This window comes from Megascapheus bottae, chromosome 7 (genome assembly GCF_031878675.1).
Source record: "Megascapheus bottae isolate mThoBot1 chromosome 7, mThoBot2.hap1, whole genome shotgun sequence".
Classification (NCBI taxonomy): Eukaryota; Metazoa; Chordata; class Mammalia; order Rodentia; family Geomyidae; genus Megascapheus; species Megascapheus bottae.
The window spans coordinates 62,183,324-62,199,087 of record NC_143515.1 but is presented as its reverse complement, the minus strand read 5'-3'; the positions used below and the strand labels follow the sequence as shown (position 1 = coordinate 62,199,087).

General features: G+C 40.1%; 1 protein-coding gene across 2 annotated transcripts in view; it reads left to right on the top strand.

Moving 5' to 3' along the window:
• Ttc27 (tetratricopeptide repeat domain 27) overlaps positions 1 to 15,764 on the top strand; it is a 132,462-nt gene that overhangs the window by 70,236 nt on the left and 46,462 nt on the right. For both annotated transcript variants that reach the window (XM_090337187.1, XM_090337189.1), the window contains exon 13: positions 6,370 to 6,597. In XM_090337187.1, coding sequence (XP_090193313.1) covers positions 6,370 to 6,597 — 228 coding nt within the window. The remainder of the gene's footprint in view (positions 1 to 6,369; positions 6,598 to 15,764) is intronic.

The window sequence follows — 15,764 nt, the reverse complement described above, 5'->3', positions numbered from 1 at the left end:
TTTTACTCTTTAAAATTGTAAGCTTGCATATTCTCATTGAGAAAAAGTAGCCCCGTCTCTAGGTATCCCAAAGGTTTTGAACTTTATGAAGATTTCTGGCTGTTCACATTTATGTACAATAAAAGCATTGGTACAGAAGCTGTGCATCGTGCCTTTTGGGCTGTGGGCATCTCCACTGACACATCTTCTGTAGTTCTTTTTTGGTGATAAATTGTGTAAATTTAGTGGATAAGTGGAGGCATAGGGAGGAAATTAGAACATGTTGGAGAGAATGAAGAAGACTGAGGAGCGGAATGTGACTAGTTGAAGAAAGGAAATATATTGCCTGTGAGCATGGCCCCTGGGAAAGATAACACTCTTGGCAGGAGGATCTCAAGGAGAAAGAATGAACTTATCTAACACAAAAATGCTGGATGAGGAATTTGAGGAAAGAGATCCTTCAAACCAGGCAGAGTCACTGCTCCAGAGTTTCTGAAACCCTTCTGTAGAAAGCTGCCCCTCTCTGGCCCTCCACACCAATCTCAGGGAGCAGCATATTTCATACCACCCACTGTGTTCCTCATTCTTACAGGGGTTGAGATCCTTAGCAGTCAGTGGTGGAAGCAATATGTGGAGGTGAAGTTTTGTCTCAGCATTTCTCAGTCTGAAGGTTTTTCTGATATATGCTTAATCTTAAACTTGCATATTTATGTTGTCTTATTTACATAGTTATAAACACTAGAACATAGACTCAGATCTAATGCTGTGTCCTTAGAAGTAGAATAAATATGTGTAGAGTGTTGTTTTTTTTTTTTTTTGTCAAGAGGGTATTTGGGAGATGTAATTTGATGGTCTGAGTCTTGCATTCTATTTTTAGAATAGGGTACCTGTGGAGTATAGAATTCCCTTGTAGTCTTTTTTGTTTATAGGTAGGTAGCAGGGTTGTTTCCTCTTTCATTTCTATTTATTTATTTAGTATTTATTTTTTTGCCAGTCCTGGGCTTGGGCTCAGGGCCTGAGCATTGTTCTTGGGTTTTATAAGGCTAGAGCTCTACCACTCGAGCCACAGGACCACTTCTGGCTTTTTAATATGTATGTGGTATCAAGGAATCGAGTCTGGGTCTTTGTGTATGCTAGGCAAGCACTCTACCACTAGGCCAAATTCTCAGCCCTCCTCATTTCTAATTACAGTAATTGGAGTTTCCAGAGCTACTTTTTGATTTGTTGATTTTCTCTTGTTACTTTTTTCTTCTGTTTCTTTTGTTTACACTCCAGGTTTTCATTATTGTTATTCTTGATGTTATTTTTTTATTATTTCCTTCCTGCTGCTTGCTTTGGGTTTCATTTGCCCTTCTTTTTCTGGTTACTTATGGTTGAAGATTAGATTGTTGAAATATTTCTTTTTTTTCAACATAGGCATTTACAGCTAAAATTTCCCTCTAACTTTTGCCATATCCCATAAGCTTTTGAATGTTATGTTCCTGATTTTATTTATCCTAATGTGTTTTTAGTTTGATGGTAATTTCTTCTTTGATGCTTCCGTTATTTAGGAGTATCCTGTTTAATTTTCACATATTTATGATGCCCCAGATTTTCTTTTGTTGTTGGTTTCAAATTAAATTCCATTGCCGATAGAGTACATACATTGAATAACTTTAGTCCTTTCAAGTTTATTGAGACATGCATTATAACGCAACATAAACTATATCCTGGAGAAGGATTGCAAGCACATAAGATGAATATCTGTCTTGTCATTGGATATAGCATTCTTTAAATGTCCATTAGGTGGGCCCATAGTATGACCTAGTGGTAGAGTGCCTGCCTCGTATGCATGAAGCCCTGGGTTTATTTCTTGGTAGCACATATACAGAAAAAAGCTGGAAGTGGTGCTGTGGCTCAAGTGATAGAGTGCTAGTCTTGAGAAAGCCCAAGGACAGTGCCCAGGCCCTGAGTTCAAGCCCCATAACTGGACCAAAAAAAGAGTCTTATTAGGTTTAGTTGGTTTGTAACATTATTCAAGCCTTCCCTTTCCATCTCTGCAGTTCTTCTGTCATAGAAAGTCAGTAGTGAGGCCTCCATATAATATTATCTGTTATCTTTTATCCCTTCATTCCTTAAGCAGATTCTTCCTTGGTGCATTTTTCAAAGCCAAGGTCAAGGGAGTATCTTTTGGATAAGGGGACAGAATTACAAGTTGATGAGCAGGTTGCCAATGAAAAATTACTGACAGCAATTTTGTTGAGAGTTGTTGGATTCCTTTCTCCATGTTATACCAAGGAATTTCTGGTATCTTCCACTTTGTTTAGTTTTGACTATATTTAAGTTTAGGTTTCAGTCAGGCACATAATTTAGAGCCACCCCCAGCCGTGAGTTTGCACTGTGAATCAAAACTTTCTGGTGAGAATCTAAATTCAGTCTGATTTAAATCATCCCATTTCTTTTTGTTTCAACATCCTTAGACTTTGTGATCCCAAGGTTTTCTTGCTGTGAGTTAACGTTACCTTCCATTTCTTTGATCTGTCAGTTCATATGTGGGTCTGGAGGCAATGAAGAATAGAAAGGTACAATCTTTCAAATCGTCTTTATGGAGTGTTTTTTTCTTGCCAGTCCTGGGGCTTGAACTCAGGGCCTGGACATTGTCCTTGGGCACTTTTGTTCAAGGCTAGTGCTCTACCACTTGAGCCACAGTGCCACTTCAAACTTTCTCTGTGTATGTTGTATCAAAGAATTGAACCCATGGCTTTGTGCATGTTAGACAAGCACTCCTGGCCCATCCCAATTAAAATTCTTAAGCTTTGTTCTTTCATAATCAATGTAGTAGCTTTAAACAACAATTGCAGTTCCTCCTGCTATCTAAAACACCCACTCAAAACTTAGTGGATTAAAACCATCACAATCACTTCTCTCTCATGGTTTCTGTGGAATAGGAATTCAGAAAGGGCCTGACTGGTTTCTCTTGCAGGAGACTGGCTTGGCAACTCTTCTCTGGTCTCATGACCACTCCTTGTGAGTTCTTCTGAATTAGCTTGTGTGTGTGTTGTGTGTATGTTTTAAACAATAGTGACCTTAGGACAGGGGGACTATTTACATGGCTCAGGACTCCAAATGAGTATTTTTTTTTGGAAGGTGGATATAAAATGTATTTATGATATTACATATTTCTGTCTTTTTTCATGTTTTTATTGTAATTATTAGAAGGGTTACATTATATTCACCAGATAGAAGGTGCATTACTTCACATACATTGATACCCTTTCTCATGTCATGGTCCCCATTTCCCTCCCCCTCCAACTGAGTGTTCTAAGAGATACATAAGCTTTGAAAGTCACACACAATGGAAGAGCTGTCACCAAAGAATAATAAAATGTATAGCTGAGAGCCAGGGAGGAAGTGAGAAGACCAAATCCTATTTGACCAACCTAACTTTCAGATAGAACGAACAAAACTGAATTCATCTTACACTGTGCTTTAGCAGTCCTGTGCGGTAGTGTCTGCCTACACTTGATTTTTACTGTGTTTGATTCTACTAAACTGCAAGGGAAACTAAAATTTTAGATTATCACAGGAATTCCCTGTTTCTTTGACCTTGAGAAGTTACAACACTGAAGGTCATTCATTCTCTGTCTTTGGGTAATCTAGTGAACTTGGAAGCAGAAAACCTACCTCACACTTGTATTTCCTCTTATGGTCCTGCCACTCAATCCACACAGCCTTGATTAGGTAGTGCTTTAGTTTAAGTTGCTGAGTCACTGAGTGTCGTAGATAACCAATGTTGCAGTACCTTGCTATTGTTGCCTGCTCTCCATCTTCTAGCCAACAATATGAGAGACCAATCTGAAAAGTTCCACCTTCTCCAGAGTATAGTGCCTGCAGTCTCTTCTATTTGTGGTTACTCTAATGACTTATTTAACTGCAGATGTAGAATCCAATGTAACTGGCTAAAGTAGAAAGGAATTACTATTAAATGAATTTGCTCTCAGAATTTCTGGATTGGGGTGGATCTCAAGTATCAATATGCATGCTCTTGAGAAAAGAAAACCTTTCAACCATACTATGAGCTTATTTCAGAAGAAGTTTGGTAACAGCTGTTATATATAATTTTGGTTATATGCATCTCTTTATGAGTAGCCTTATGGAGTTATACTTAGATACATTAACACCTCTTATATTCTTTGTTACTGGAGAAATTAGATGCATTGTATTCTAAAACCTCACATTTGTTTTGTCTATTTGTGACTTAAATTCTTTTCCCTTAGAAACTGCTTTTTTGGGGGGGCGGGAGGTCATGGGGCTTGAACTCAGCCTAGGCTGAGTCCCTGAGTTCTTCAGCTCAAGGACACCCTACCCTTGAGCCAAGCCCCATTTCTCGTTTTCTAGAGGTTAATTGGAAATTAGAGTCTCAGGTCCTTTTGGCTTTGAACCTTGATCCTCACATCTCAGCTTCCTGAGTAGTTAGGACTACAGCCATGAGCCACCTCGCCCGGCTGAGAAACTGCTTTATAAAATCAGATTCCATTTTCAGCTTAGGCCTGAAAAGACTATGTTACTGACATTGAGTCACAACATCCAGACATTTTCAGAAGCATAGCCTTCTTTTGAAAGTTTCATAAAAATCAGACGGCTTACTAGCACAACGATGTTCATTGCAACACTATTTACCATAGCTAAGATATGGAACCAATCCAAATGTCCCTCAGTAGATGATTGGATCAAGAAGATAGGATACTTCTACATAATGGAATTCTATGCTGCCATCACCCCATTTGTAAGGAAATGGAAAGACTTGGAAAAAATCATAAGCCATACCCAAAGGAACATAGGCTCAATGGTTTCCCTCATTTGTAATAATTAGTACACATCTAGGACTGTCCTAGCAGAGGATTACAATAGCTCAAAACGTAGGCATATAAGGTCATACTGGATGAGACTAAATGAAAGGATCTCTAGGATATAGAAACTTTCAAGAGCTTTATCTTGTGTGATTGTTGTTCTTAATGTACTGTGTTATTTCTCTTCACTTTTGTTGCCCTTTGGTTAATCTCATATTGTCACTGTATCTGACTTTGTTACCTGGTATATTGTATATATGTTTATTTGTTTATTTGAAATAGGAAAGGGAAGGGGGGAAACAAGATGATTGTGAGGGGGTAGGGGAAGGAAATGGGGACAAAAACATGAGAAGGGGTATTGTGTGAGAAGTAATGCACCTACTACCTGGTAACTGTAACCCCTCTATACATTACCCGGACAATTAAAAAAAAATCAGATGGCTTAAGAGTTGTAAATATGTGCAACTGCAGACTTCTAATAATCAATTTTCATACATTAGAGACCTGACGTTCTCATTTTGACTTCCTGAAAGGCGACCTTGCAGGATGATTATCTTTGGGGCAAGCACTGCTGTATATGTAAAGATTGGTGAGGATATAAAGTAGGGTGGCTGTCATAGGTTTTGCTCTCTGTTGAAATTCATCAGAAACAGGGATGAATTGTGGTCAGTGCAGAACTAGCTCTAGTGATAGGACGGCTCTGATTGTAGACATGGTAGTAATACCTGAGCCTGAACAGTGGGTGCAGGATAGGTTCATTTCTGAAGTGAATGGACTGTCTAGAACCAAGCTTTTATCCGATAGGTGAGATGTGACTTGTTTAGTAAGTTTTAACCCTGTCTACTAAATTTTATCTTCCCCTTTCTTTTAGAAGTTCCCTGGCAATCCAGGAAGGAAGGAAGGAAGGAAGAGAAGAGGGAAGGAGGGAGGGAGGAGAAAGGACCAAAACTTCAGTGTACTCATCTTTATAATAATGATAAAAAATGTTTTAAAAATTCAATGCATATCCTACAAAATGAAGAAAAATGAGGGAAGAGGTGTGTTTTTAGGGATGTAAGAATGTTGAAAGGGGTGACATTGATGACGATGCATTGTATTCATAAACTACTTTGTCAAATGGAAATGTAAAGATAATTAAAATATGAAAGAGGAAGAAGGAAGGAAGGGAGAAAGGAAGGGAGGGAGGGAGGGAAGGAGGGAGGAAGGAAGGAAGGAAGGAAGGAAGGAAGGAAGGAAGGAAGGAAGGAAGGAAGGCAGGCAGGCAGGCAGGCAGGCTAGAGTGAATTATAGGCACTGCTCTAATGAAGTCATTGTAGTGACAACCAAAGCAGGGAAATAGGTGCTAAATAGGCAGCAGTGGCCCAGTACCATGAAGTGAGCCCCTCTGTTCTGTGGGACTCCATAGGCCAATAGAGCAAGGTTTGCCTCTTATTCCTTTTCCCTGTTTTTACGTATAACTTTCTTTCTCTTGAACCTCACATTTGTTTCTTGCAGGCAGGGTAAAAATGTGCATGTGATAGAAATAGTTATATCAAAGCAATTATATTGTCTCTGTTTCCAGGCAGAAGAAATCCTTAGGCAAGAGCTGGAGAAGAAAGAGACACCAAGTTTATACTGCTTGCTTGGAGATGTGCTCAGAGATCACTCCTTCTACGATAAGGCCTGGGAGTTGTCTCTACACCGCAGTGCCCGGGCCCAGCGCTCCAAGGCCCTGCTTCACCTTCGGAACAGGGAGTTTCAAGAGTGTGTGGTGTGCTTTGAGCGCTCAGTAAAGATTAACCCCATGCAGGTGAGACAGTTCAGAACCCCCTTGCCCTTAGTGTTAGTGTTTTTTTACAGATGTGATCTGAACAAATGAGTAACCACAGTGACTAGAGTGGTTGTCCTTGGGAACAAAGAGCTAAGTTTCTGATCTAATTGTTGCTTGTCACCAAGAGTGGACCAGAAGAGTTTTCTCTTACTTTCTGTGTGTGTGTGTCGGTGGGTGGGTGGTGTGGTGTGTATGCACACATGTGCATGTGAATGATGCAGAACACACAGCCTGGCTTTGCTAATTTTTTCACTATGGTAGGTTCTCTACTACTTTAGTCACAGCTCCACTTAGCCTTCGGATAGCCAGGACTACAAGCTTGAACCACCGACTATTTCTTTAACTTTGCCATTCCATTTTTTTCCCCTTATCTATTTTTAATGTAGCTAGTAAATTTAGATACTGTTTTCAGCAGTTATGTTAAAAAGGAAGTGATTGCAAACCAAAGTGGGATAGTGTAAAATTCTGCCTATAATTGATGAAATTAGTGAAGAAAATCTCCTTATAAATAAGATGACCTATAGATTTTTCTTAAAACCAGTCCTGGAGCTTGAACTCAGGGCCTGGACACTGTCCCTGAGCTTGTTTTTGCTCAAGGCTAGCTCTCTACCACTCGAACCACAGAACCCCTTCTGGCTTTTTCTGTGTATGCAGTACTGAGGAATTGAACCCAGTGCTTCATGCATGTTACATAAGCTAACTCTACTACTGACCCACATTCCCAGCCACTTCCCTTCCTCCTTCCCTCCCTCCTTCCCTCCCTCTCTCTCTCTCTCTTCCTCTCTTCCTTCCTTCTCTCCCTCTCTTCCTTCCTTCTCTCCTCTCTGTCTCTCTGTCTCTGTCTCTCCCCCCCCCCCCCTTTCTCTCCCTCTCCTTAGTGAATGGGATGGTTTTCAGTGATGGGAACAAGGCAGCAAGGTGGGAATGCTGGAGTCTTACTGTGAGGTTAAACTGTTGGCATTTGAGAATCTCTGAAATGGGTTTATTTTGTGCTTGTTTTAAATGTAAGAATAGTGTACGCAAGGAACTAGCCTCAAACATTGTTTTGATCATACCGGCTGTGAGAGATAGTAGATGGGCAGAAGTGGGAAGCAATAGTATTGGTCTGGTTTTAGTCCTGACCAGCATCGGTGGGAGAAAGAATGACTGGAGGGACATTACAATGGAGGGCTTGATAAATCTCAATGGCTTATTATATAATTGAGAGCTAATTACTTAGACAAAGAAATGACAGTTACTTTTAGCAGAATCACAGATGTTATGTGAGGACATTTTGCAGTCTATCGTCTGTATCCAATTCAGGCAGGTTGCGTCAGTGTCAAAGCATGCAGGCATTTGATGGTACCGTTGTACAGAACCCAAACTTGAATGCTGTATAGTCCTGAGCTCGTGATCCAATGTGAACTAGCTCCAAAAATTGTTCTTCTGTACTGTTGTCTCCCTGAAGTCCCAAGCTGAAGGGAAATTTGGAAAATAGAAGTCAAAACATTTCTGTCCTTTTTCTTTAGGCAAATCCAAACAGGTATAATAATCAAGTGAAGGCAAACTGTGAAAACTATATCTTTGAAGTAAATATTGGAGTATTTGGCCTCAAATTAGGGATGGACTGCAGAACTCATTGCATTGTCTATGGTGCATTTATTAGGGAATGAGAAGATAGGCACTGTTTACATTTGTGTTTTTAAGATTGCTAGCTACCCTTCGTTATACTCATACATTTTCATTTCTCAGGAGATTTTAAAGCTACTAAAATGCCCCCTTAAATTTGTATTGTTGGGAACTGCAAAGAATAGAAGGGAAATCTAACCAAACATTTCAGAGCCGATTTTGCAAACCCAGATATAAAATGCAGGTATTGCTGGGCACTAGTGGCTCACTTCTGTAATCCTAGCTACCCAGGAGGCTAAGCTCTGAGGATCTCAGTTCAAAGCCAGTGTGGACAAGAAAGTTCGTGAGACTCTTATCTCCAGTTAACCACCAGAAAACTGGAAGTGGCAATTTGGCTTAAAGTGGTAGAGTGCTAGCCTTGAATGAAAAACTCAGGGACAATATCCAAGCCCTGAGTTCAAGCCTCCCACCAAAAAAATCTGTATCTCTCCATTTCTATCTGAGGTAGGTAGGTAGGTAGGTAGGTAGGTAGGTAGGTGGATAGATAGATAGATGATAGATAGATAGATAGATAGATAGATAGATAGATAGATAGATAGATAATTGCCAGATGTGTTGTGTGTGCATGTAGTCCTAGCATTTGGGAGCTAGAAGCAAGAGATGTGCCAACTCAAGGTCAGTTTGGGTTAGATGGCAATACCCTGTCTCAAAACACATAAGCACATCTTTATTCTTATTTTTAAATAATTATTATTATTCTCATTTCCTTTGACTTTTATGTTAAAAGTAAAAATATTATTTAGACATCAAATCAGTGTGTGTACTACTGATAAAGGAAAATATATCCTATTATTTTTCCACCTATAACATACATTTTTCCATTTCTCAACCTTTTTTCTCTTGGCACCTATCTTGAGGTGTCTTTTTTTTGGGGGGGGGTACTGGTACTAGGTTTGAACTCAGCACCTCATGGTCTTGCTGTTTTTTCATTCACAGCTATCACTCGTACCACATGAGCTATTCCTCTACTTCTAACTTTTAAAAAAAAATTAGATTTTATTGTAAAGGTGATGTACAGGAGGTTACAGTTACATAAGTTAAGGTAATGAGTGCATTCTTTTTGAACAATGTCACCTCCTCCCTTATTTTCCTCCTTCCTCCCACCCCACCCCATTTCCCTCTCTTCCACTTTGTCAAGTTCATTTCCAACCTAGTGTCTAGTGAGTATCACTATTGAATTGGTTTACCTTTTGTCCCACTATTTCTATGACTCTTCTTCTCTTCCCCAAATCAGATAAACTTACCTACAAGACCAACTGTACAGAATCAAAAACAGCAACAACAAGGAATAAACCAAAAGAAAAAAAAAGAAATAACTGCAAATAGTACAATTAAAAGAAACTCTTATTTCTTGGAGTTTTTTTTTTCAATGAGCATCATATTATATGATCATATGCACATAGCTATTAATCATTGTGAACCACTCCTAAGAATATCCTCCTTTGTTCTCACTCTGAGTGCTTAGAGTGCTATTTAATTATTTGACTTTTACTGTCCATTGGAGACTTCCAGCTTTTCTCTGGCTAATTGGAGATAAGAGTTTCTCAAATTTGTCTGCTTGGGCTGACTTAGAATCGCAGTTCTCAGTTCTCAGTCTCCTGAGTAGCTAGCATTACAGGTGTTTATCACCAGTACCCAGAGCCCTTTTTCTTTTTTAAAAACAGGGTTTATTTTTCTGGGCTGGAAGTATAACTGAAATGGTAAAGCATCTTCCTAGCAAGTGCATCTCCCTATTTCAAACTACAGTAACACAAAACAAAACATTATTTTCCTAACTTCCTCATTGTTCCAAACTCTTTCTTGGACCCTTACCTGGTCACAGTCCTTTGTAAGTCATGTGTTGTGAACTGGAGCATGTGTACTTGAAAACATGCATGGCAGGAAGGCTTGAGGAGTGTAGAATAGATGAACAGTCACTGTGGCTTGTGGGTGCCAGGAAAGCCTTGAGCAAGAGGCAGGAGGCAGGTACTGAGTATGTACTTGAGAGTATGTAGGAGGGGAGCTGCTTCCAAATAGGGGAAGAGCTTGAGGAGAGTTGTGGATTTGAGTGTTTATAAGCATCTGTGGCCATCACTGTCCCTGCTGTCAAGGTTAGTGTTTGTCCCAGACATCATTTTTTAGATGAAACGCTGGTAGTAATGGTTATCTTGAAGGAAGCTGGGTGGGTTTTGTAGGCAACTTCTTCATTCTTTCATCTTCTGGTATATTTTTATCCAGTCGCATGCTAAATGCATGTACAGTGGCTGGAGCCCTCACTCTGTGTGAATCTCAAGGATGACAAGTAATATCCTGTCTCCTTTTTCCCCAACTTTTTCCAGGTGCAATTCAACTAACATACCCTTACCTTCACTCCCTTGAAGCACTGTGTACAGGCTGCTTGCTGGTAAACTTAACTGCTGGCTTTAAGTCGTGAATTACAGCCACATCCTTTAGGTCTTGGCTATAGATGGGAGAAATATTGGAGCCATTGTCTCTGTGAGCCGCTTGATATATACCAGACATTCATGCCATACTGTAGCCTGTGAGCTGCATGAAATTGCTTGGCTACCAGTTGGCAGGATTCATGAGAAAGGCAGGAATTGGAGGCTAGATGTGCGGGGGGAGGGACAGAGCTCCTGATATAGATAAAGCACGTGGAAAATAGTTCTTATTCTTATTAAAGTTGGGGTTGGTTTACTTACTGGCCTGAATCTACCACTATTTCATGCCATAATGCTTAGTAACTTTTTTTTAAAATAATTTATAATAAGCCTTTTAGCAGCAGTCATCTCCAGAAAAATCAGACAAACAAAAATAATTTTAGGGGCTGGGAGTTTGGCCTAGTGGTAGAGTGCTTGCCGAGCATGCACAAAGACTTAGGTTCAATTCCTTGGTTACCACATACACAAAAAAAGCTGGAAGTGGTGCTGTGGTAGAGTGCTAGTCTTGAGAAAGCTCAAGGACAGTGCCCAGGCCCTGAGTTCAAGCCCCAGGACTGGCAATAAATAAATAAATTTAAAAAATACAATTTTAGATAATAAAGACTGAGTTTATATTTGTCAAGAGAGTTAATGAAGAAATGTAACTGCACACCATGTAGCTGATATTTCCTCTCTACTTCAGGAATTTTTTTTACACTGAATAGATGGATCTATAACGCCTTTGATACAAATAAAACCAATTTGTTTATCGATGGCTGGTCAATAGTGTTTTTTATTTGTTTGTTTGTTTGTTTGAACTCAGTGCCTGGGCACTGTCCTTGAACTTTCTCAAGGCCAGAGCTCTACCACTTGAGCCACAGCACCACTTCCAGACTGTTCTATGTATGTGGTACCAAGGAATCGAACCCAGGTCTTTGTGCATGGTAGGCAAGCACCCTACCACTAGGCTAAATTCCCAGCCCAATAAATAAGTTTTGAAAGAACATTTAAGTTATATTGCTTTAGCATTTTGGTTTCCTTTGAAAAATGTTCTGGTTTAGACAGTAGGTTATGTGTGGCTGCCCAAATAAGCATTGCCAAGTGCCTCTTTGTACAGTATGTAGATATGGGAAGGAATTAGGCCATGACAGCCTATCTGCAGAAAGCTTGTTGTTTGTGCTGAGAATTGGTATGGTTTATGAAGGTTCATAAGATGTTCTGTTTATCTAACTCTGTGGATGTGGTAGTCTATTGTGGCTCTGAATAAAAGAATAATCTTTCTGAAGTAGAATTATAGAAAGTATAAATAAGGAATGAATGGTCTGGGTGAGTATCTGTGACTTTTCAGTAAGCCTGAAAAAAAAAAAAACAGAATAAGTTAAAATCTCATATTTTAGGTTTTATTTTGGGATAGTAGGATTGAGGAAGACCTGAGAATTAGAAAGGATGTCAATGTTCTAATTAAGAAGGAAAATGTCTTTTCTGGGGTATCATATGCAGCTGAGGATTAAAACAAGGCCTCGTATATATTGAGCATATACCATTGAGCTGCATCCCCAGCATTAATAGTCATAGGGAATCCAGTAAGAAAGGAAAAGTATCTTTTGCTGGGGAAGTAATGTGATTTGGGGTGTGTGTGTGTGTGTGTGTGTGTGTGTGTGTGTGTGTGTGTGTATGTGTGATATTTGAATTTGAACTCGGGGCCTCATTCTTGCTGGGCAGGTACTCTACTACTGAGCCATGCCTCCAGCATTTTTGCACTTGTTACTTTTGAGTATAGGTCTTACTTGATGCCCTAGATAGGTGCCTACACTTGGCCTCCTGTTTTTTGCTTCCTGTTATGGCTGGGATAGATATGCATTGTCTATCATCATGCTTCTTCCTTAATATGGAGTCTACTGGAATTTTCTTCCATGATAGCCTTCAACTGTAATCACTCTGATCTCAGCCTCTCAAATAGGCCTTATTTTCCTTTTGGCTTCTTTTGAATTAATTGATTTCTAAGGCCTGTAATTGAATTAATTCCCTTCTAATGCTCCAGATCTGCTGTTTGTATTGTCAGCATGTTTATTCCACCACCAGATGGCACTGGTGTTCCTTTGAACCCTGTGACCTCTGGGTTTCTTTCTTTCTTTAATTTAATGTTATTGTAAAGGTGATGAACAGTGGGTTACAGTTACATGAGTGAGGTAATGAGTACATTTCTCTACCTCATGTTTCTTCCTCTTACCCTTTCCTCTGGCTCTCCACCCCCCAAGATGTCAAGTAGTAAGTATTGCTATTTCATTGGTTTGCCCTTGGTCCTTTGTCTCACCATTTTGTTATTCTTCCCTTCCTCAAATCAAATAAATGCAAGACACAGGGTACCAGAAGACAGTGACAACAGGGGATAAGCCAAAGGGGGGATAAACACAAAGAAAAAAGAAATAACTTCACACAGCACATTAAAAAATGACACACACATACACACGAGCATATGTTTCCATATGTTGGAGTTCATTTCAATTAGCATCATTTTATGCAGTCATATAGCTATTGAGCTATTGTGATTCTCTGCTAGAACTATCCTAGACATATACTAATAAATAGGAGAAACCATGGAACCTATGTTTCTTATGGTCTGGCTTACTTCATTTAATATGATTCTTTTCCAAGTCTTCCCATTTCCTTACAAATGGGGTGATATCATTTTTTCTAATGGAAAAAGAAACAACTACCCCATTAATAAGTGGGCTAAAGAATTAAAAGGAGGGGCCGGGAATTTGGCCTAGTGGACAAAGACCCGGGTTCGATTCCTTGGTGCCACATACATAGAAAAAAGCTGGAAGTGGTGCTGTGGCTTGAGAAAGTCCAAGGACAGTGCTCAGGCCCTGAGCTCAAGCCCAGGACCGGCAAAAAAAAAAAAAAAAAAAGAAAGAAAGAAGAAGAATTAAAAAGAGACTTTTCTGGGGCCTGGGAGTTTGGCCTAGTGGTTAAAGTGCTTGCCTAGCATGCATGAAGACCCAGGTTCGATTCCTCGGTACCACATACATAGAAAAAAGCCGGAAGTGGTGCTGAGGCTCAACTGGTAGATCTCTAGCCTTGAGAAAGTCCAAGGACAGTGCTCAGGCCCTGAGGTCAAGCCCAGGACTGGAAAAAAAAAAGAGACTTTTCTGAAGAGGAAATAAGAATAGTCAATAGACAAATGAAGACGTGTTTAACATTTCTAGCCATAGAATAACTGTGAATCAAAACTACATTGAGATTCTACTTCACTTCAGTTAGAATGGCCATTCTCAAGAAAACAAATAGCAGATGCTGGCAAGGATGTGGCCAAATGCTCCTACACTGTTGGTGGGAATGCACACTGGTTCAGCCACTCTGGAAAGCAGTATGGAGGTTCCTCCAAGAGTAAACTTAGATCTCCCCTGTGATCCAGCAATCCCACTCTTGGGTATTTACCCAAATGAACACAAACAAGGCCACACTAAAGCTACCGACACAACTGTTCATTACTATAGCTAAGCTATGGAGCCAACCCAGATGGCCCTCATTAGATGAATGGATCAAAAAAATGTGGTATATATACACAATGGAATTCTATGTTTCCATCAGAAAGAATGACATCACCCCATTAGGAAGGAAATGGAAAGACTTGGGTTTTCTTAATATGAGGCATCCTCTAGAGCTTTATCTAGTCAGTGTCTCTCATTTAACACTAAGCGGGGCTATGATATGGCCAAGGTCATATGGTCTCAGAACCATTTGAATGACCTGTACCTGTCCTCCTCCCCCATTACCCTTTTTATCTTAGAAGAAAAGTCCGAGATTATGTTTACCATTCGTTTTTTGTTATTTAATCATTAAAAAAAGAATTTTATGCCAGTCTCTAAGTACAACTATAATTATATTCAAAATAACTGATGTCTTATATTTGTGTTTCTCCCCCATAGATACATACTAGACTATCACATCCCATATCTCATTCCTAACTATGGCTGCTTGCCTTCTGATGTGCACTAGAAATAAATAAGCTGTACAGAAACCTCATCCAGAGCCTCTCTGTCAGAGGATTGTCCCTTAAGTGCGAGGTTATTCTTTTCTTTTTTTTTTTTTTTTTGCCAGTCCTGGGCTTGAGCTCAGGGCCTGAGCACTGTCCTTGGACTCTTTCTCAAGGCTAGAGCTCTACCACTTGAGCCTCAGCACCACTTCCGGCTTTTTTCTATGTATGTGGTTACGAGGAATCGAACCCGGGTCTCCATGCATGCTAGGCAAGCACTTTAACCACTAGGCCAAACTCCCGGCCCCGAGGTTATTCTTTTCATCTCTTTCCTCCCACTGAGTACACTTTTGTTTGGCTGCTTTGTGCTCCTGCTGAGTCCCCCAGCCAAGATGTCTTTGGGAGCTTGCATGGATGGCTCACACCTGTAATCCTAGCTACTCTTTGGAGGCCAAGATCTGAGGCTATCAGTTCACAGTCAGTCTGGGTAGACAAATCCATGAAATTCTTATATCTAATTGACCAGCCAAAAGTGAGACTTGGTAGTGTGGTTCAAGTAGTAGAGCACCAGCTCTGAGTGAAAAAAATCTGAGTGGGAATGTGAGGCTCTGAGTTTTAGCTTCGATACGAGTATGCGCGCACACACGCGCGCGCGCCCACACACACACACATGCAAAGAGTACATGTGTTTGAGAGAGTGAGGAAGGGAAGGAAAGGCAGAAAGTCAGAGTCTTTGAAGAATAGAGACATGCTTCTAGACTCATGCCTGTAATCCTAGCTACTCAGGAGGCCGAGAGCTCAGGATCACAGTTCAAAGCCAGGTTAGATGGAGAGGAAAGTCTGTGAGACTCTTTATCTCCAGTTAACCACCAAAAAAGCTGGAAATGGAACTGTGGCTCAAGTGGTAGAGTACCTGTCCTGTGCAGAAAAAGCCAAGAAAAAGTCTGAGTTCAAGCTCCAGTACACACACACACACACACACACACACACACACACCCCTACCTTCTGACATAACTGACTCTGTGTTAAGGATTAAAAAAAAATGCCAAACAGAGTTTGGAATTTCCGATCTGACTAGAAGTTAGAGGGCTTGTTTTATA